Source organism: Quercus suber, unplaced genomic scaffold (assembly GCF_002906115.3).
Source record: "Quercus suber isolate HL8 unplaced genomic scaffold, Cork oak 2.0 scaffold_344, whole genome shotgun sequence".
NCBI lineage: Eukaryota > Viridiplantae > Streptophyta > Magnoliopsida > Fagales > Fagaceae > Quercus > Quercus suber.
In genome coordinates, this window is record NW_027069796.1 from 610,253 (window position 1) to 632,108 (window position 21,856).

General features: G+C 33.8%; 1 protein-coding gene and 1 pseudogene across 1 annotated transcript; both read right to left on the reverse strand.

The window, feature by feature from the left end:
* Positions 1-760: 760 nt before the first annotated feature.
* LOC112012065 (cytochrome P450 CYP736A12-like) lies at positions 761-6,327 on the reverse strand (annotated as a pseudogene).
* Positions 6,328-9,528: 3,201 nt separating this feature from the next.
* Positions 9,529-13,974, reverse strand: LOC136061364 (cytochrome P450 CYP736A12-like). Its single transcript, XM_065759854.1, has 2 exons — positions 13,197-13,974; positions 9,529-10,580 (listed from the first exon to the last, which is right to left on the reverse strand). Exons 1-2 carry the CDS (start codon positions 13,947-13,949, stop codon positions 9,750-9,752), a joined length of 1,584 nt encoding a protein of 527 aa, XP_065615926.1. The 5' UTR covers positions 13,950-13,974; the 3' UTR covers positions 9,529-9,749.
* Between the last annotated feature and the right edge of the window lie 7,882 nt (positions 13,975-21,856).

Consider the following 21,856-nt stretch of genomic DNA (forward strand, 5'->3'; position numbering starts at 1 on the left):
GCGCTTTCAAAAGCGCCGGGACAGGTTTTTTCCCATAAGGCAATTGAGGGACCTGTCCCAGCGCTTTTCAAAGCGCCGGGACAGGTATTTTCCCATAACATAATGGATGGACCTGTGCCAGCGCTTTCAAAAGCGCCGGGACAGGTTTTTTCCCATAAGGCATTGAGGGACCTGTCCCAGCGCTTTGCAAAGCGCCGGGACAGGTCTTTTCCATAACGGAATGGATGGACCTGTCCCAGCGCTTTCAAAAACGCCGGGACAGGTTTTTTCCCATAAGGCAATTGAGGGACCTGTACCAACGCTTTTCAAAGCGCCGGGACAGGTCTTTTCCCATAACGGAATGGATGGACCTGTCCCAGCGCTTTCAAAAGCGCCGGGACAGGTCTTTTCCCATAAGGGAATGGATGGACTTTTTTTTTTTTTTTTTTTTTTTTTTTTTTTTTTTTTTTTTTTTCACTTAAAATATCCAAAGTTTAAGAGAGAGAGAGAGAGAGAGAGAGAGGACATATTATAATTAACACCAAAAGCAAACCAAAACTTATTAAGTAAAATTTTCCCAAAAGTTATATCATAATTCTCTTAAAAATTTTGTGTTCATTGGTATAAAACTTATAAGTCGGCTTATTGTTTATTTTTTTTATTATTTGTAGATCTCATGCGAGTCATCTACTTATTTTATTTAACTTTTACATTTTATCAAGATTGCTTTCAGAAGTAAATAAGTTGTTTCCAAATAAAAACTTAATCAAGTAGGCGATAATTAAGCTAGCACGGCAAACAAATGCTTGGCTCTTCGCATTGCTAGCCCAAACTTCTCACTCATGTCCAACTCATTAGGCAAAATGCCAAGGGGGAGAACCCAGTGAAAGCAATGCAATAATTGAGCTACAACATATTTAATAGTTGTAAGGCCCAATTGTATTCCAGGGCACCCTCTGGGACCAGACTCAAATGGGATGAGCTAGAAATCACGTCCTCTGAGGTCTATATTATTATTCATAAACCTTTCAGGGTAAAATTCTACCACATTATCTGACCACACATTATCTGACCACGCATTAGGATCTTGTCCAATAGCCCAAAAGTTTATTATTAGTCTTGATTTTTTGGATACGTAATATCCATTGATCTCAATGTCCTCCATGGATTCATGTGGGACTAGTAATGGAGCAACAGGATGTAGTCTTAAACTTTCCTTCACCACCATATCCAAGTATGTTAAGTATTTCATATCTGTCTCCTCCACCATTCTTTTCATTCCAACTACACCTTCTAGCTCTTCTTGTATATGTTTCATTACCCGTGGATGCCTCAAGAGTTCAGAAAAAGTCCACTCAATTGCAGTAGATGAAGTGTCATATGCACCCGAAATCATGTCTATTATGATTACATTGATGTTTGTCCGATTGATTATGTACACATGTTCATCATGGGGATTCATGGGTTGGTTCATCAAAGAAAGTAACACGTGTAAAATCACTGTGACGATTTTGTTGACCACAAGAAATTTGGTCATGCTCTTGGATGATATTCTCCAAGACTAAATCCAGATCCCTACTCACTTTCTTCATGCGCCGAGTCAATCCCTGAAAGCATTAAATGGCTAGAAAATTACTAAACCAACAATACCAGTTCTCAAAATGTAAATCATTGAGGATAACATGTCTAAAGAGAGAGTGTAGTTAGGGTGTTACCAAAATAAACCTAACAAATTGAAGTAGTAATTATCTACATGCATTGGTGGTGCTGCATCAGCTACTCATGTGTGATGATATAAATTTAAAGGTATGGAAGTAGAGTCACTTATCTCTGATGGTTTGTAGCCCAGCTATGTAGCATTAGTGAGCTGATAGGATTTCAGTAGAATGTCAGCGGTAAAGAGGTAGTTTGTCATGATGACTTCAAGATTGAAAGGGAAAAATGAGTGCAACTGGAGGGAGAGAGAGTATGCCCAGCTATGTGTATGGGCTGGTTAAGCTTGTTCCTTTTATCATGCACTTAAATGAGTTTTCCCTTTGATAATGCTCTTTTAGTTATTGTAAAGTTATGAATAGTGCTACCTTCCATGAGAAGGGCTTTTGTAAGATGTAATTTGTGCCTTCTAAGAGAAGGGCTTTTGAAAGAAATAGTTGTGCCCTCTAAGAGAAAGGCTTTGATATGAGATCTTGGTGCCTTCTAGGAGAATGGCTTTAGTAATAGAAGTCCATACCTTCCATAAGAAGGGCTTTTAGCATAAGTGTTTGATATCTCTTGAGGAGTGTGGAGATGGTAAAAGATATAGATGTGTTGTGAGATGTAGTATTTGTAATATGTGTGATATATGGAAGTATAAGAGGTATGGAGGTTAAAGATAGTAAAAATGTGAGATTATAACTGCTAGAGAAGTTGTAGAGATTGCTTTCCAAGAGGAAAGATTTTGTAAGAGAAGAGCATGGAGATGTGTTTAGGTATTTGGAAATAGGAGCAGTGAGATAGGTGTATTTTCTGAATATGGAGAGTGGGAGAATGAGTATAAGAGGGGTAATAGTGCTATAGTGTGTTTAATAATGTTGCTGGGATTTACTGCTAGGATGTATGAGGGCTTATGAAGGGCATTTATGAGTTAAGGGCTGGAGAGTTTAGTTTCTCATTTAGGAACTAAAAACCCAGAAGCTCAGTACTTCATTGAGAACTTAAGAAGATCATTAGAGAGATTTGTGAGAGAGTTCCCCTTCATTGGTGTCCCCCCTTGAGGTGTTGATGAAGGGTTGTTTTTAGAGCTGAGTTTAAGGGGGTATTTTAGCAAATAATCTCAGCCAAAATCTGTACCAATCAGCAATGAATTTTCAGAGAATCCATCTTAAGATTTGGCCAAAAATGGTATATTTAGCTTTAAGGTATTCTTGTTGTTTCGGGTAAGGGTTGCTGGGGAAAAAACAACAGAAAATGAAGGTATTTTAGCAAGAGAAAGGTAATTTATTTAGTTGGTTTTGGTTTTAGCCAAAAGTGGAAACATTAGTAATGCTTAGGCTGCTAGGTCAACTGTCACAACTGTCCTGAAAAGGCTGTCCCAGGTATTATGAAAAGTTATGATAGCTATCATGAAAAAGCTGTCCTAGCTATTAGGAAAAGCTGTGACAACTATCATGAGACAGCTGTTTGCTTTGGACAGAAGCCAATAAGGTCAAATGGGTCATTTCAGGCTACTAGAGAGGTCATTTCATGGATTTGGCTGAAAAATGGTAAGATTTCTTTCAAGGTTATCTTGCTATTTTTGGTATAACAGCTGGCTGCTGGAATTTCAGCATTAAATGGCTAATGATATCACTCTCAGCCAAGTGTAAAGTGCTGAATACACTGCTGGGGTTTAGCTGGAAATGTTTCCTTTTCAGGTGTTTGTGTTTTTGGTATAAGGTTCCATTACAACACATTTCTAGCAAGTAGTAGAAAGATTGGTTGAAAGTTAATGAAGCTCTAGAGATTTAGTCAAGGTCTCATTGTGTTGTGACATAATCTTGGTGAGCAAGAAAAGTATTTAATGCTCTGTTTTGGTAGCTGGCGGAGAAATATATGGTTTGATTGTGGCAACAACAGTTGGGTATTAGAGATATCATGAATATTTTATATAGAGAGAGATATAAAAGATAGTCAATAGATTAAGCCACGTGTTTGAGTTGGATTTTAGCTGAAAGAAGTAGTGTAGTTTATGTAGAATGATATAATGAAATTTCTAAATTTGTATAACAATAGCTGGGGATCGAATGAACAGTTATTTTCCCAGCAGTTAAATGGCTGGGAATATTGAGTATTTGTCATATGATGAAAGTTAAGTTTTAGGAAAAGAGCAATGGGGAATTTTATCATCTAAAGTGCTATGTGATAAGAGATGCTTACCATATGTTACCCGCTACACACGGACTCATCAGAGTTTAGGGAGTTGGAGAAGACACGCCAAACAACATGTCTCTTTTATCAACTTTAAACCGCTAGAGCTTTACTGAGCATACCTCTTGGCACTCCAAACTACAACTCCCAAAGTTTCCCAAAGAGACTTATGAGCTTGGATCATAAGCCGAAGATGAGATGACGTACCTCGTTTTGTTGTCATTTTGTGTAAATATGGGCTCTTATTGAAGAAGCCGCTTGCCATGAGTGTAAAAGAGGTAATATAGGCCGTGAGCTTTGATTCATTGCTTAAGCCCGATCCATATGTTGATGTTGATGATATTGTGGGGTTATGATCCCAATTGATGAAGAAAAAATGTGGACCATGAATCCGCCTCTTGAAGTAAGGATCTCGTGGGCCATGTGAGCCCAATCCATCTAGTTAAATGAGATATGAGCTTATTTTGGGTTTTAAAAAGATTTACCCGAAAAATCAATAATATGTTGATGTGGCATGGGTTGCTAATGAAGTAATGCCACCTGGGCCAAAAAACAGTCCTCAACAATATTCTACCAAATTGTATTTGTAAAATCAATTAACGAAATTTGAGGTATTTTTAGACATGTGAATTGTGTATTGTATTTTTTCTTTTTTTTTTATATATAAAAATAAATAAATAAGTGGCGACTCCACACGTAATCCTAAAAAGAGAAGGTGCCGATGCCTAACCCCTTTTTTGAGAGCAGCCTAGTTTTTCGCGGTCTCTCATGGCCCTATATATATGTCAAGATTCTAAAGGAGTGTTTAAGTAAAATATTATGAGGTTGACGAAAAGTCAAATGTCTTTAATTTTATATATGATACATATTTGATTAATAAATAAAAAATTAAATTAGGGAGTTCGTAGAAAATAGCATAAATAATTTAATTATAATTTTTTTTAAGAGAAAATCAAACCTAATTTAATTCGCATTTTTTGATTTTCAAAAGGCCAATCAAATTCCATTTTATTTAAATTATATAGTTTAGCACTATTTGTAACTCCATAAAACAAGTTAAAAATATGTATTAGAATGATAACCTACAAAAATGTGGGGTTTTAAAAGAATATTTTGAAAACTTTAAAAGTTATTAAAAAAAAAAAAAGTCAAAAACATTTTATTTTACATTATAGATTAGTTGGTAACTTGTGCAATGCATATGAATGTTGGAGAAAATTATTTATATATGATACATATAATCAAATCACTAAACTGTTAGGTATAAATTGATTTTGCATTATTAAAAAGTTGGTGTAACTTGATCATGTCCAATCAATTACAGATATATCAATATATAAATATTTTTTGATGTAATTTTATGTACATTGCAAGGATTAATGGCTATATATATATATATATATATATATTTGTAAGCCTTTGACTATTTGTTGTCTTTTTCTAATGCTGCCACATGAGTTTCTAAAGTCAAAAACTCTATTTGGTTGCGAGAAAATAACAGAACACAAAAGAGAAGAGAGAGAGAGAGAGAGAGAGAGAGAGAGAGAGAGAGAGAGAGAGAGAGAGAGAGAGAGAGAGAGAGAGAGAGAGAGAGAGAAGCTGTGAGGAGTTCAGAACCTGTGTTTAGGCTAAGAGAGATGTGAGCTATGAAAGAGAGCAGAAGCGAGAGCGAGAGAGAGCATTAATGTTTTAAACTCTAAGTTTAAAATGAGCTTTTATACAATACAATAGAGTGTTATTGATTTCCAACATTTTACAACTGTTGATACAAAATTTAATTTATTTTATCCACAGTTGATGAAGTTGTTGATAAAACTATTCTCTTTTAATTTTTTTTTTTACCCCCTTTTACTATGGTGCCTGAAGAAAAAAACTAAAACCAAATACTTTTTAATATTTTTTTTCAACAGTTATAACAACTGTAGAAATAAGTTTATGAGTTTCCTTATTTTTACTTTACAATTGTACCCAACCGTAGAAAATTAAGCTTTTATCTACATTTTTTAGTGACCGTGGATATAAATATGTTGAAAAACACTCAAGTTTGTTGTAGTGAGCATTACATAAGAAACATTTTGTTTCCTATATGTGAATCCTTNAATAGCTGGGGATCGAATGAACAGTTATTTTCCCAGCAGTTAAATGGCTGGGAATATTGAGTATTTGTCATATGATGAAAGTTAAGTTTTAGGAAAAGAGCAATGGGGAATTTTATCATCTAAAGTGCTATGTGATAAGAGATGCTTACCATATGTTACCCGCTACACACTGACTCATCAGAGTTTAGGGAGTTGGAGAAGACACGCCAAACAACATGTCTCTTTTATCAACTTTAAACCGCTAGAGCTTTACTGAGCATACCTCTTGGCACTCCAAACTACAACTCCCAAAGTTTCCCCAAAGAGACTTATGAGCTTGGATCATAAGCCGAAGATGAGATGACGTACCTCGTTTTGTTGTCATTTTGTGTAAATATGGGCTCTTTTGAAGAAGCCGCTTGCCATGAGTGTAAAAGAGGTAATATGGGCCGTGAGCTTTGATTCATTGCTTAAGCCCGATCCATATGTTGATGTTGATGATATTGTGGGGTTATGATCCCAATTGATGAAGAAAAAATGTGGACCATGAATCCGCCTCTTGAAGTAAGGATTCGTGGGCCATGTGAGCCCAATCCATCTAGTTAAATGAGATATGAGCTTATTTTGGGTTTTAAAAAGATTTACCCGAAAAATCAATAATATGTTGATGTGGCATGGGTTGCTAATGAAGTAATGCCACCTGGGCCAAAAAACAGTCCTCAACAATATTCTACCAAATTGTATTTGTAAAATCAATTAACGAAATTTGAGGTATTTTTAGACATGTGAATTGTGTATTGTATTTTTTCTTTTTTTTTTATATATAAAAATAAATAAATAAGTGGCGACTCCACACGTAATCCTAAAAAGAGAAGGTGCCGATGCCTAACCCCTTTTTTGAGAGCAGCCTAGTTTTTCGCGGTCTCTCATGGCCCTATATATATGTCAAGATTCTAAAGGAGTGTTTAAGTAAAATATTATGAGGTTGACGAAAAGTCAAATGTCTTTAATTTTATATATGATACATATTTGATTAATAAATAAAAAATTAAATTAGGGAGTTCGTAGAAAATAGCATAAATAATTTAATTATAATTTTTTTTAAGAGAAAATCAAACCTAATTTAATTCGCATTTTTTGATTTTCAAAAGGCCAATCAAATTCCATTTTATTTAAATTATATAGTTTAGCACTATTTGTAACTCCATAAAACAAGTTAAAAATATGTATTAGAATGATAACCTACAAAAATGTGGGGTTTTAAAAGAATATTTTGAAACCTTAAAAGTTATTAAAAAAAAAAAAAGTCAAAAACATTTTATTTTACATTATAGATTAGTTGGTAACTTGTGCAATGCATATGAATGTTGGAGAAAATTATTTATATATGATACATATAATCAAATCACTAAACTGTTAGGTATAAATTGATTTTGCATTATTAAAAAGTTGGTGTAACTTGATCATGTCCAATCAATTACAGATATATCAATATATAAATATTTTTTGATGTAATTTTATGTACATTGCAAGGATTAATGGCTATATATATATATATATATATATATTTGTAAGCCTTTGACTATTTGTTGTCTTTTTCTAATGCTGCCACATGAGTTTCTAAAGTCAAAAACTCTATTTGGTTGCTGAGAAAATAACAGAAAAACACAGAGAGAGAGAGAGAGAGAGAGAGAGAGAGAGAGAGAGAGAGAGAGAGAGAGAGAGAGAGAGAGAGAGAGAGAGAGAGAGAAGCTGTGAGGAGTTCAGAACCTGTGTTTAGGCTAAGAGAGATGTGAGCTATGAAAGAGAGCAGAAGCGAGAGCGAGAGAGAGCATTAATGTTTTAAACTCTAAGTTTAAAATGAGCTTTTATACAATACAATAGAGTGTTATTGATTTCCAACATTTTACAACTGTTGATACAAAATTTAATTTATTTTATCCACAGTTGATGAAGTTGTTGATAAAACTATTCTCTTTTATTTTTTTTTTTACCCCCTTTTACTATGGTGCCTGAAGAAAAAAACTAAAACCAAATACTTTTTAATATTTTTTTTCAACAGTTATAACAACTGTAGAAATAAGTTTATGAGTTTCCTTATTTTTACTTTACAATTGTACCCAACCGTAGAAAATTAAGCTTTTATCTACATTTTTTAGTGACCGTGGATATAAATATGTTGAAAAACACTCAAGTTTGTTGTAGTGAGCATTACATAAGATGCATTTTGTTTCCTATATGTGAATCCTTTTACAAATAACGGACTTAGATGCCGTTTGGATATTGCGTCCACGTTTTAGGATTTCGCGTTTTGCCATTTTTTTTCCCTGCGCATGAACAGTAACATCACATGGGTTCATTGTGCAAGGAACAAAAATCACTGTTCATGCACTGTTTATTACTGTTCATGCACTAAAAAATATTAAAAATGGGTCATACGTACTATTCACACATTTAAAAATTATTTTACTACAGTGTTTTTGTTTTCAGTTTCTGTAACAATAAGTTCAATCCAAACGGACCCTTAGTAGGGATGCATTGATTTTTTTGTCATCCCTAAATTTTTTTAGATAAATATCATCAACGCAAACTTTTATTAAAATATTAGACTATTTTAATTTGTTAATATGATAGTAAAACAACTATGGAACAAAGATCATAAATATATGATTTCGTATGTAATTTAAAGATACTTGTTTCGATAGTTTTCTTATAGTATTCAATCACAATAATTTTGTGTCAATCAGCGTTGTTGAGAACTCTTTTAGCCATATTATATAAATTATATAAAGTTAGAGATGCTACTTTGGCGACTGTTAAAATTTCATTTTTGAGCAATTTAATTTCTAGAATAAAATAGTCATTTTGCAAATTTTTTTTTTTTTTTGAAATTTCCAAAATTTACGTAAAGTTAAAATCAAATCATAATAGGTCTAGAATTTAAGGGCATAATAGTTTTTTCCTGAATTAAAATGAAGGTTTTGATCAAGGTTGGTACTACAATAAGCATACATGGGATTAAACTTGGTAAGTTTGATTGGTACTTGAATGATTAATTAAAAATCAACATAAAGCTTAATTCTCATTTTTTTTAAAATGGTAAATGATTGTCGACAAGTGAACGAGGGATGATCCTAAGAGAGTGTAGAATTTCTTTATTTAGTAAAATATTTATCCATCATTCCAACAATAGATAATCATCTCCATAGTTTTAAAAATTAATTCTAATTAGGGTGAACCAAATCAATAAAAAAATAAAATTTTACAAAGGTCATTATAACTGAAATTACACTCCAACATGTTGGGCTTTGTGTGGTGTAACATTGCTAACCGCTAAATCTAATAAGAGCATTAATTGTGACTTGCGAGTGTTTTTCTTTTTTCTTTTTTCCTTTTTGACAAGATTTCAGCTTTAATGTGGAAACTGTGTTACATTCATTGAAGACATCTCTTGAAGACATAATTTCAGCATCAATATTGAAGATATGATTTCAAAGAAGGAATGTTTTGAAGCTACAATTTTTAGGAAAGCATACGTTACCAAATATTTTATCAATTTACCAACTCTATTTATAAAAATAAAATATTGTGCAAAAGTTCCCAACCTATAATATTCTATTTTTGTGAGCACAAAATAAATTTGAATCCAAAACTAGGCAAGTTAAGATATTGTTCAAGGTAACTTAAGCTTATTTGGTGCCACAATTTTTTCAGCTCTTCATATATATGGAACGACGAAACCAAGTGCACAACGAATCTAAATAAGTAAAACCTTCTTAAAGATTATATCATAGTTCTCTTATAAATTTAACCAAGTAGGCGATAAGTTGGCACCGCAAACAAGTGCTTGGCTCTTCGCATTGATAGCCCAAACTTCTCACTCATGTCCAAGTCATTAGGAAACATGCCACTAGGGAGCACCCAGTGAAAGCAATGTAGTAATTGAGCTAGAACATATTTAATGGTTGTAAGGCCTAGATGCATTCCAGGGCACCCTCTGCGACCAGACCCAAATGGGATAAGCTGGAAGTCACGTCCTTTGAGGTCTATATTACTACTTATGAACCTTTCAGGGTAAAATTCTTCCACATTATCAGACCACACACAAGAATCTCGTCCAATAGCCCAAACATTTATTATTATTCGTGATTTCTTGGGGACATAATATCCATTGACCTCAATGTCCTCCATGGATTCATGTGGGACTAGTAATGGTCCAACAGGATGAAGTCTTAAGCTTTCCTTCACCACCATATCCAAGTATGGTAATTTTGCCAAATCAGTCTCCTCCACCATCCTATTCATTCCAACTACATGTTCTAGCTCCTCCTGTACATGTTTCATCACTCGTGGATACCTCAAGAGTTCAGAAAATGTCCACTCAATTGCAGCAGCTGAAGTGTCATATGCACCCGAAATCATGTCTAGTATGATAGCCTTGATATTTGTTCGATCAAATATGTATACTTGCTCATCATGAGGATTCATGGGTTGGTTCATCAAAGAAAGCAGCGTGTCTATAAAGTCTGTTTCATGGTCTTGTTGACCACTACTAGGAATTTTTTCATGCTCCTTGATGATATTCTCGAAGACTATGTCCAAAGCCTTGCTACATTTCTTCATGCGTCTTGCCAATCCCTGATAGAAATAAATAGCTTGAAAATCACTATGCTAACAATACCATTTCGCAAATTTTACTAAAAACATACCTATCAAATTGATGTGGTAACCATGCATGATCCATGTAAATGGTGCTACAATAGTTACTCAATACTAGACGTAACCATATAGTCACCTCAATTTCTTAATTGAATTTTTGTATTGGAATTTTAAAAAAAAAATGAAGAATTATTCAATACAAAGGGAAACCAGCATGAGCATGAGCATGAAAATGGTATACCAGATCCACGTAATTCATGCAAAATGCAATCCTAGTCATTAAGCTTTGTTATATCTTTTTTTTTAATAATTAATCAATAATTAGGGAGAGGATTTGAGTTTTTTATTTCATCATTAGAAGCATGAAGCATCAAAGTGACTTTTTGAAATTGTGCGTTTTGAAAAATTGGTGATTTTATTAAGTATAGTATGAAATTGGACTTTTTAAAATGTAGAATGTTTGGTAAAAGTTATTAAGTAAAAATGCATTTAGCAAAATTATAGTTTGAGGTGTAAATTATAAATAAATAAAAAATGCAGGCTATATATTAGGTAATTCTTTCATAATTATGATTTCACCTTCTTATTAATAATAATATTAATATTAATATTATAGTTTGTCTTAGTTATTATTTTTATTAGTGTCTTAATTATTTATAATAGTAATTAATTATTTAATTTTTCATCACGACAGAGTAAAAAAAAAAAAATCAAATGCATACCAATAATCAAGTTTATATTGTACCACATTATATTAAAAAAAAAGGGCAACTACTAATAAAACAACCATCTTGGAGTCTATCTCTATTATTGTATTGATTTCAATTTTTCTTAGTAAAGATAAAACTATATGCTTTTTTTTTTTATTGATTAATAAAACTAAGTCTGTGAATTCAATTAGAAAACCTAATGTACAGTATATAAGTTTTACCTAAACTCTAATAAAATCAATTTTGAAAAAAAAAAAAAAAAAGTACTCTTTAAAAAAATTAAACCCACATACTCACTAAGTACAAAAGTAATATTAAACCCACAAACCTTATTAACAATGAATCCACTCGACCGATAGGTAGGTGACACCTTACCCACCCACATTTTCTCCAACCAATTAGGTTCCATGCTTCTAAATTTTTTATTAAAAAAAATAAACTATGTTTCATGCTTTATCACTCATAAATTTAATATACAAAATTTAACTTTTGTATATTATCACGTGGATGATTATATCCTTTTAGCTATTACATAAGCAACGTTCATAGCGTAGTGTTCTAGAAAGAATAAAACCACATTTTAAAACAATAATAAAAGTAGAAATATAAAGAACAATGCAAAGACTACATCTATCTACATCATTTTTGCCACAACTCGTCACTTAACGAGTTGTGAGTGATAGAACTATAGATTGACATGGAACAATCATTTTGTTTTTTCATTACTCAAAACTTATCACATAAAAAATTGTGCAAAAAATTGTGCATGTAGTTGTGATCTAGCATTTTTCAAATATAAAATATGCAAGAAAACGTCATGTTCATCTTATGATACAGTAGTTTGAAATCAGAATTATAAGTTCTTTTCTTCTTTTTTTTCTTTTTTTTCTTTTTCCCTAAGAATTATCATTTACTCCACAATAATGTGAGTACTATAAATTTTGTCACAACTGTCTTTCGTGATAAACTGAGTAATGAAGAAAAAATTGTGAATTTATGTTATAATAACGAACTACTAAGCACATTATGTCAAATAGAACAATTGTGACAAAGCACGTGTGAAGTGTGTGATATTCTTTACTCCATAAATATGCGTGGCATTGAAGTCCAAATTTGTGGATGGACCCAAATTTATTGAACCAGTTATGGGCATATATGCTCTGTCAATTGCAAATATTGTAGTCTTGTGGAATTGGAATAGGGTAGTAGATGATAAGATTAGCTTATTACTTATCGAAGTGTGAGGAATTAAAATAAGAAGAAGAAAAAAAAAGAGTAAAAGAATTGTTGAGAAAGGGACAAAACAATATAATACTAGAAATGATTAGCCATGTGATTTTCAAGGTGGCCGTGTTATGCAAAGATTTTACGGAGATTTGAAATCTTGGATTTAAACATTTCTTATTTTTCTTATACCACAATCATAAAGTTTAAGTAGAAAAATATATCATCAGGGGAAGTGGGCTCAAGATGCTGGATCTGGGGGAGGGTTCAAGATTCAGGATCAGGGGAGCATATCTAAGTATTTCTATTTTAAAAAAAAAAAAAAAATAGCCCTTATTAAGAGATTATTTTAGAAAAATTTTGATATTTCTTTTATAAAAAAAATATATAAAACACTGCCGAAAAGATTTTGCATTTTTCTTTTCCTATAAAAATATTCTAAAATTATTTGCTAAACACATCCTTTAACTTTTCCAACGAAATAAATAAATAAATAATAGACCAATCGGATTTTGGGGCTATATATGGAAGAGGGCAAAGATTAAGAGCTAGCAAATCAAGCCAAACTTCATAATCCTCCTCCAAATACCATGGTCACTTCAGCTAATCATTAAGATTTAATAAGACTCGGATCAAGTTGAATCGATAGAAACTTACGTACCTGTAGATCAAGTGCCCCAAGGTAAGGCACATAATCAGCTAGATTGAAAGCCCCCGCCAAGCTCAAGTTCTCCTCAATAAGCGTTTTCAAATCGAATCTATCATCACTACTTCGCCCAAATATCATTCTACATGTAATTTCCTCATTAAGTTCGCACACTTTCCCACTAAGGTCCACGACCTCATGCGCCGCAGCGGCTTTTTTCAGTGACTGCACTAGTGATCCTACCTCCGCCTTCCTCACAGGTGCAAATGAATCTATTTTTGAAACACTAAGAAGTTGCAACGTACATAGTTTCCTAATGTTGCGCCAATATGAGCCATACTCGGTGAAAGCCATGCCCTTGGTACCATAAGACAAGTACTCAGAGACTTGGAGTTTTGGTCGGCTAGCAAAAATGGTGTCATGGGTCTTTAAAAATAGCTCAGCAGCTTGAGGAGATGAGACCACAATAGTTGGTACATGGCCAAGCCGTAATGACATGATGGGTCCATATTTTTTGGCTAAGCTATGGAGGGCACGGTGTGGGAGACTACCTAGCATGTGAAGGTTACCGATGATTGGTAAGGAATGAGGGCCCGGTGGGAGTTTAGGCTGATTTTTGTGGTGCTTTGGCCGTGATAGGATGTGTATGAATGTCCAGATGGATAGTAGAAGGAAAATAGCTAATGTCAATGGAGACATTTTGGGAATCGAGTTAAGGAAAGGTATGGGACTGAAGAGGCCTTTGTAACTATGAGTCTGTGTCTTCATCGTTTCTTTCTTTTAGGGTCTCTTTCTATCTTTTGCTTTCTGTTTTTTACCCCTACTCTTTTAATTTATTTCCTACCTGTACCCACTGTTCAAAAAGTAAGTGAAAGTCTACCCACCAAAAAGTTGCGGATAAATCAATGAAATTAATCAAATTATGTGGCTTGTCAACCTTCCAGGCGGCAAATAGTACCTAATAGCCTAATATATATTTATAATTTTATATTGGGTTTTAACACTTGGCTAGAGCTGAACATATTAATTTGGAATGGACTTGCTCGTCAAAAATAAATTCAGGATGGACTTAATTACAATTTTTAATATTCTTAATAGGTTATATAAAATATTTATTAATTTAATAATAAAATATTGGTAACCAATACCTACCAAAACATATTGTCAACACGGCTTCATTGACTCCCGGTTGGGTACAATATTTGTGTGGCCAAATTCAACAAAAAATTCCCATCATATTGTCAACCCAATTTTGCCAGTTGGCAGTCACCTACCCTTCAAATTTTAGAATTGAAGCCTTAAATATTTGACTAATCTAATAATAGAAAATCCCAACATAATTTTTAATTTATTTTTTACACGCCCATAACAACATGCAAATTACTGTTGTGACTTGTGACCAAAAAAAAAAAAAACACAAAAAATGGTACCAAAATAACCCAAAAATAAAAACTCCATTGGCCCATTGCTCAGCCCATGCGTTTCCGGACACTAACAAAACTCCATTTTTCCTTTTAATAAATTCTAAATTAAAGAAGAAAAAAGAAAAACCAAAAGAACAAAACAAATATGTGTCATATGATTAGCAAGGTTTTCAAACCTGGACAGTTCATTGAACCGTAAAAGAGAGAGGTTCAAGATTTTTGAAATCGAAACAAGGTCAAACCAGGGTCGAACCGTGAATTGAGTTCAAGTTACACTTATTGTAACTCTAAGTCCAATAACTTGTTATTAAATTTGTATTTTAGAAATCTTATCGTTGGATTACATATTCTATATGTTCTTAACATGTGTGTCAATTTTTATGCTAATCGGATGTTATTTACCATTTCATCTATAAACTCATTTTTTATGCGTTATTTTAAATTACAAAAACCTGAATTTAAACAATTGATTGATGACATGACTATTGATATTCTATCAATTTGTAATTTTGCAAGTATGGAGAATATAAGAAGATAATGTAATCCAACAGTAGATTTGTCAAAATTGGCATCCTATTAAAAAATATTGAGAGGTGTAACAGTGTTTAGAGTTACATTAGGTGTAACTTGTACTCAACCTCTCTCTCTCTCTCTCTCTCTCTCTCTCTCTCTCTATATATATATATGTTGGGATATATGTGTTGTAAATTGCAATTACTATAGTCTATGGAAGTGGATGAGCAGAGAAAATCTATCATGTATCCACCTCTTTGTGAGATGGTGAATACATGTAATACCACCCTGGATGGGTGTGAAGAGATTCGTTGATTAATAAAAAGGCTAAGACATTGTTTGGTTGTAGAATGGAAAATGGGGGGATAAAAAAAATTATGGGAGGATAGAAAATATTAATTTTTTCTCATGTGTGTTTGGTTGGGAGGATGGAAAAGTGGAGGGTTAGAAAAATCCTTTATTTGGTTGTGGAAAAAAGTGAGACAATAAAAAATGTAATTTATTCAAATTTATTATTACGCTCTTATTACATAAAATAAAATATGTAATGTCTTTATAAATACAATTATTTAAAATAAAAAAATACTTTATATTCATGATCTCATTTTTTTTATAAAAAAAAAAAAAAAATTGTTAGGCATCTTAAAAAATTATAAATTAAAATAATAAAATAATTAATAAATAAAAAACTCACCTATTGGGGCTCATTAAAAATATAGATTTTTGGCAAAATTTTAGATACAATACCTAATGCCCAATGTCATGTTTCTTCAATTTTCCTCTTAAAATTAAGCTATGTGTCTACTTAATGAAATATCTAAATGACATTAACTTAGATACAACATATTTTAATCTCCCAGAAGAAAACTAATCTCTATCATTTGCTACAAAATAGAGATAATGAAAAATAGGCTCTGCAACTCCATCATCCAAATCAGACATGCATAGAGCCCAGAACTTTGTGAGCTCAAACTTCAATAAGAAAAGAAGTTTCTTTCACTTCAATAATGGTAGAAATTTATGAAGAACTTCCAAATCCTGCACCTCTATAACACAATCGCTAAACATCCAAATCAGACTTAGAGCCCAAATCTCTTTTCTTTTCTTTTTTGGGGGAGGGGGGGGGGGGGTGTAAAATAGAGCCCAAATCAACCATGTAAATGAAAGAGATGTTAAGTAACACATAGCTTTCTTTTAATGCGAACCTAAGTAAAAGGATATAAGGTACTATATTTAAGTTTTGTCAAGAAACCTCTATAACACACTATCTAAAACATCCAAATCAGACTTAGAGGCCAAATCTCTCTTTTTCTTCTTTTTTTTGGGGGGGGGGGGGGGGGGGGNGATTTATCTTTTATTCTATTGTTGTTTGTGGTTGTCCTACATCAGTTTGATGTGGTGCACCCCTTGTCTTTCTTTCCCACCAAATATTTTATAAAGCACCAGTTTTTGTAGCCATGTCAAATGCTACCTCTTGGCTTGTGTAAGATGGATTTCAGGATTCAACCCAGAAGAGGGATTAGAATTATTAAGGAAAAAAACAAGAAGTATGTTTTTTTGTTGGGGGGGGGGGGGGGGGGGGGGGGGGGGATTTAAAATAGAGCTCGAATCAACCATGTAAATGAAAGAGATGTTAAGTAACACATGGCTTTCTTTTTTATAGGGCAAAAATGTATTGACTTATTGTGATATATTAATTGATTAATTAACCAAGTTTATTAATTAATCAAATTAATATGCAAAGTGCGTGATAGTATAAACAAATCACCGATTATCTAAAGTATGCAACGGAAAATAAATTGATACGGTGATTTGTTTACGAATGGGGAAAACTTACACGACAAAAACCCCACGAGGGGACACGAGGGGATTTTAAGGTCACCACTCCCAAGAATCCACTATTATCAAAACAAGCGGTTACAAGTAAAGGAATATCATTACCTTATACCAATCTATAGTTGAACTCTTACCCCAATACCCAATTGGACTTGTTTTGTAGTGAAAATCTCTCTTTTTCAATGCACAGCTCCCAGTACGTGACTAACCAATAGATGCGCAGATCCTAGTACTCAACTTTATCACCAACTTGAGTAGGATGTTCGCTGCAAAGTTCTTCAGTTCATACAGACGATGAAAATCAAGAAGCTCCTTGGTCACAAAACCCTACGGTGTACAAACACAGCTACTTCTTCAAGAGAAAGATGAATTAAAGCAAATTCTGTCTCTAGTCACAATTTGCATGAACAAGACTTTTCTTCATACTTGTGCAACTGTGCCACCTTTTATGGCCCTTAAAATAAGCCTTATATATGTTTAGGGTTGTGAGAAAAGAAAGCCTAAACATATACTCACGGATTGGATGAAAATCAATTCTGAAAACCTGAGTTTCATAAACCTCGATAGATAGCCATCTATCAAGCTAGTTGTCAAGCCACGGGCTTCAGCAGCTTTTAAACCTCGATAAATACTAGCTGTCAAAATTTAAAATCCAGCACTTCTTTACTTGATTCTTGGACAGACTTGCATGGTTTTAACACTTGAACTTAAAACCTTGTTTCTTGAAGCATTAAACACATCTTAGATCTACCTAATTACAAGTAAAGTGCGTTTTGTCAAAGAATTAGCCAATTACATTAAATATTGACATATGTTCCTAACATTGAATCACATGTGTCCTAACAATCTCCTCATTTGGAAATCCGTGACAAAATCACAACAAACAAATGAACATATGAGAGAAGTCATAAATCACTTAACTCATACTCACTTGTTGAATACAATAAAATCTATTCTAACACAAACTCTTGAAAAATGTTGCAAAAAGAGAGTTTATGGCAAGAAGACCTTGACAACCTATATTTTTGAAACACTTTAAACAAAATAGGTATCTTAGTGTGAAACAGAAATAATAGATTACATACATTATATAAGAAATATGTGTATAAAGAGAGAAAAGAAATAACACATGAAAGATAGGTGAAATAATATACATCAATATATATATATATAAACCAAATATAAGTACAATGTATGTCAAGTGGTCACAAGACCAAAGTACAAGATATAATGTATCTAAAAGAGAAAGAAAATAAAAGATACAAAAATCCTCACTACATCCCTCAATATACACTCCCCCTATCTCCTATACTAACCCTCCCCCTACGAGTATGACTACTCTCATCTCAAAACTACTCCCCATTTTTGTCACGAGTGACAAAGGGCAAGTAAATCATGTAGACATCTCACCATCACTAGGCGAGCCATCATCATCATCCTTATCAGCATCATCACTATCGGAGCCATCGTCACTCTCATCCTCAGAGGCTAGCGAAGATGGAGAGGAAGCGATAGTGAAACCACCTATGACAGCCTGTCATCGTGCGATATGACCAACACAGGTGATCACCTGACACAACTCATCGATAAAAGTGTCAAGGCTAGCAGCCATGTGCACAAGATGTGCCATGATGGCCTTAAGTGTCACTCCACCCACTAAAGACGAAGAAGCGGAGGTGGATGGAGCGGTAGAAGCTGGAGGAGCAGTCGTCTCAGTCCGAGGCTGCCTTGAGCGAAGCTGTGCAATACTCTGCTTAACAATAATGGCATCAATGGCACACATGAAAGTGAAGTGGGGAGACTCGGGATAGGAGACAGAAAAATGGCAAAGGAGTTACGTGATAGCCGAAGGAAAAATGAGTTTATCACGAGTTGTCGTATCCTTATAGACATCTATAAGGGAGAGTATTAAGTGAGAGAGGAAGTCAATGGAGATATCCTCAATGAGGGATAACAAAAACCGAGTATGAGACTCTGTGATAGTGTTATAGTGAGACAATGGATGGAGAATAAATGTCATCACCATGTTTAGGATTCTCGGACCTTTAGCAAAGGCTGAGCATAAGGTGTTTTGGCGATCACCCCAAAAAGAAGGTGTCTCAAAAAATAGAGATGAGAGTTCGTCTTTGGACACTATCTGCAGACGCTCACGGCCAAGGTAGTCAGGATGCGCTACCCTAAGAATATGTAGTACCTCAGATACAATACCCGAAGTAACTACCATGCGTATACCTCGAACGCGATTGACAAACTAGGGTATAGAGTAATCAAATCTGTGCATATTAGAGTAAAACTCCTATATGATCACGGAAGGGCACATAACCGACGCGCCACACAGTGACTCCCAACCTCTACTGTAGATGACAGTGGGTAGGTCAGTGTCAGAAAAATCTGACAGAACGACTTGGCGTTTTGAATGAATGCCTCGTCGTGAAAAGTTCTCCAAGAAATCTAATTTGGCCTTCTCATCACAAAACCGAACGTGAGATGGAATGGGGTTAAAAGGAGAAGAAGAAGAAGATGCCCCAGAACGAAGAAGGTTCCGAGACAAAGTGGATTTACGTTTAGGTGCCATGACGCAACTAACATAAGAAAGAGAGAGAGAGACAATTAGAAAAGCACCAACAAGATACAATATAACAAATACAGAAACTTGAAGGTACGCATGCATGAAAATGCATGAACATGTGACATGCAAATTTAAATACATCATGGGCTCAGCCTAATCCAAACCTATCAGCACACAACATAGCAACAAAGTAAACACACATCTAAAATGCATAAAACATCTAAAAGTAAACACCCATCCCAAAAATTTCACAAAAACTTCTCCAGTTTTGAAAAACCCCAAAAAAATTTCAAAAACCCAAAACCTATACCTAAATGCATGAAATGCATGAAGAATGATAGATAAAGATCATACCAGATGAAAGAAGATGATCTTTAGGCCGAAAATCTATTGGGAATGAAGTTTGGAATGAGTGATAAGTGTTTTAGGAGGTGAAGAGGCCAAAGCAATCAAGAGAGATCAAAAGAAAATAGATCTAAAATCGTGATGAAGGCTTATACATAGAAACTTCATAAACCTCGATTGATTGAGAGCTATCGAGGTTTAAAAATGCGTGTTTTAGCTATCGAACCAACTATCGAGGATCTAACGAGAGGTTTCCAAAGTAAAGAAACTCGATAGATCGAGGTAGCTATTGAGAAGCTATCGAGGAGACAAAAATTTTCTTGATGGATCGAACTAGCTATCAAGAGCTATCAGAAAGTGATAAAAAAAAAAAGGCTAAAGGGTCTCGATAGATAGCTTATCTGTCAAAAGCTATCGAGAAACTATCGAGATTGCATAAAAACAGTTTTTCAAGGAAGAGAAAAACATATATATGAATGCAATCAAGCATGCTACTCAAACAAAGATCCAAACAACATTTTAGGCTCTCAAAATCATCTCTCAACAAGAAAATGTTAAGCACATAGATCCCAAAAAACATACACACTAAAAAAGTCTAACCAATTTTATATTTTAGAAACAATTTAAGATAGTTTAGTGAGCACACATTAACACTTGTATTTCTTGTGATGGCTAAATCACATTGTACCATGTATCAAAAGTAGTAAAGAATATTGCGTATTGTGTGTGAAAAACATCACAAGATTGCATAAGTGTTTACATGTTATGACAATTTAAGGTATGAGAAAATCACTTTAACTCACACACAATCATAACTGTTTAATGGGAATTATCACCTACGAGGTACATCCAATAACTCTCACATCTCCTAGTATACACGCTTGCAATCATATATAAAGCATTTTTGATCTTTTTGCTTTTATTTTCCTTTGCATATTTTTCTTCTAAGCAAACCATGCATAGGTATATATGAGATAAAAAAGAAATACCCAATGATGTTAAGCATTTGACATTCCACTTTTGCTATGCCGAAGCATACAAATGTCATTTCATAATTAGCGGGTAATATTGATGAAATGGTTATTTATGCCTTTCTCTTAGAATTTTCTAGTCTTTCTTGTCAAAAAGAGTGATTCGAGTGTTAAGTACAAGATATCACTTAACCTTACTCATCACAAACACAAGCCACAAAACTCACTTGCTTAGTTGTGCATAAAGATGCTCATCTAAGTTACAAAAGATACAAAGTTTAGAAAACTTTGTATTAATGGCCATCCAAGGTACACAAGTACCAATGTACATAAACACACATTGTTTTTGTATTTTTCTAATTTTTTTTATATGAAAAAAAAAATAAAACAAAACTAAAAAATAACAAAAAAAAAAATGTTAAACAAAGCAATGCATAAAACTAGACTGACTCAAAACTAGAAAGCAAAACACACAAGTAATGCAAAGTCAAAAACCTTAGAGCCTTTTTCCTTCCACACCTTGGAAGAACCTTTCCGTTTAGCAAACCCTTAATCCAGCAGTGAGGGGGAAGAATTTAAACTGTTCAAATTCGAAAGGAACATGAGGGCTTTGAGAAGATCTCCAACAAGAGCAAAGGAGGATGGAAACTAATTCTGGTTTCTTGACGCAATCATGTTGTTGCTCTGTTGAGTGTCTAGCCACTTATAGCAATTTGGTCAAGGATGTCCAGCTGTGCCACAGTGATGACAGAAATGCTGCTTTTTCTGTTTTGCCTTTTGAGAATTTCCCTTCTTAGCCCTAGGGTTCTTGACCTCTTTCTTATCAAGCTTAAGAGGTGCTCCTAAGATAGATTTACCCTTGTCTATGTTCTCACTAGCTAATTCATTCTTAACATTATTGTTCTCAGTTTCAACATTATTAGCATGAAGAACAAAAACAGTATTACTAGTAAAAGCAATACTAAGAGAAGAGAAATCATATCCTTAACTAGTTCAATCGGAAGTAAATTTCTGAAG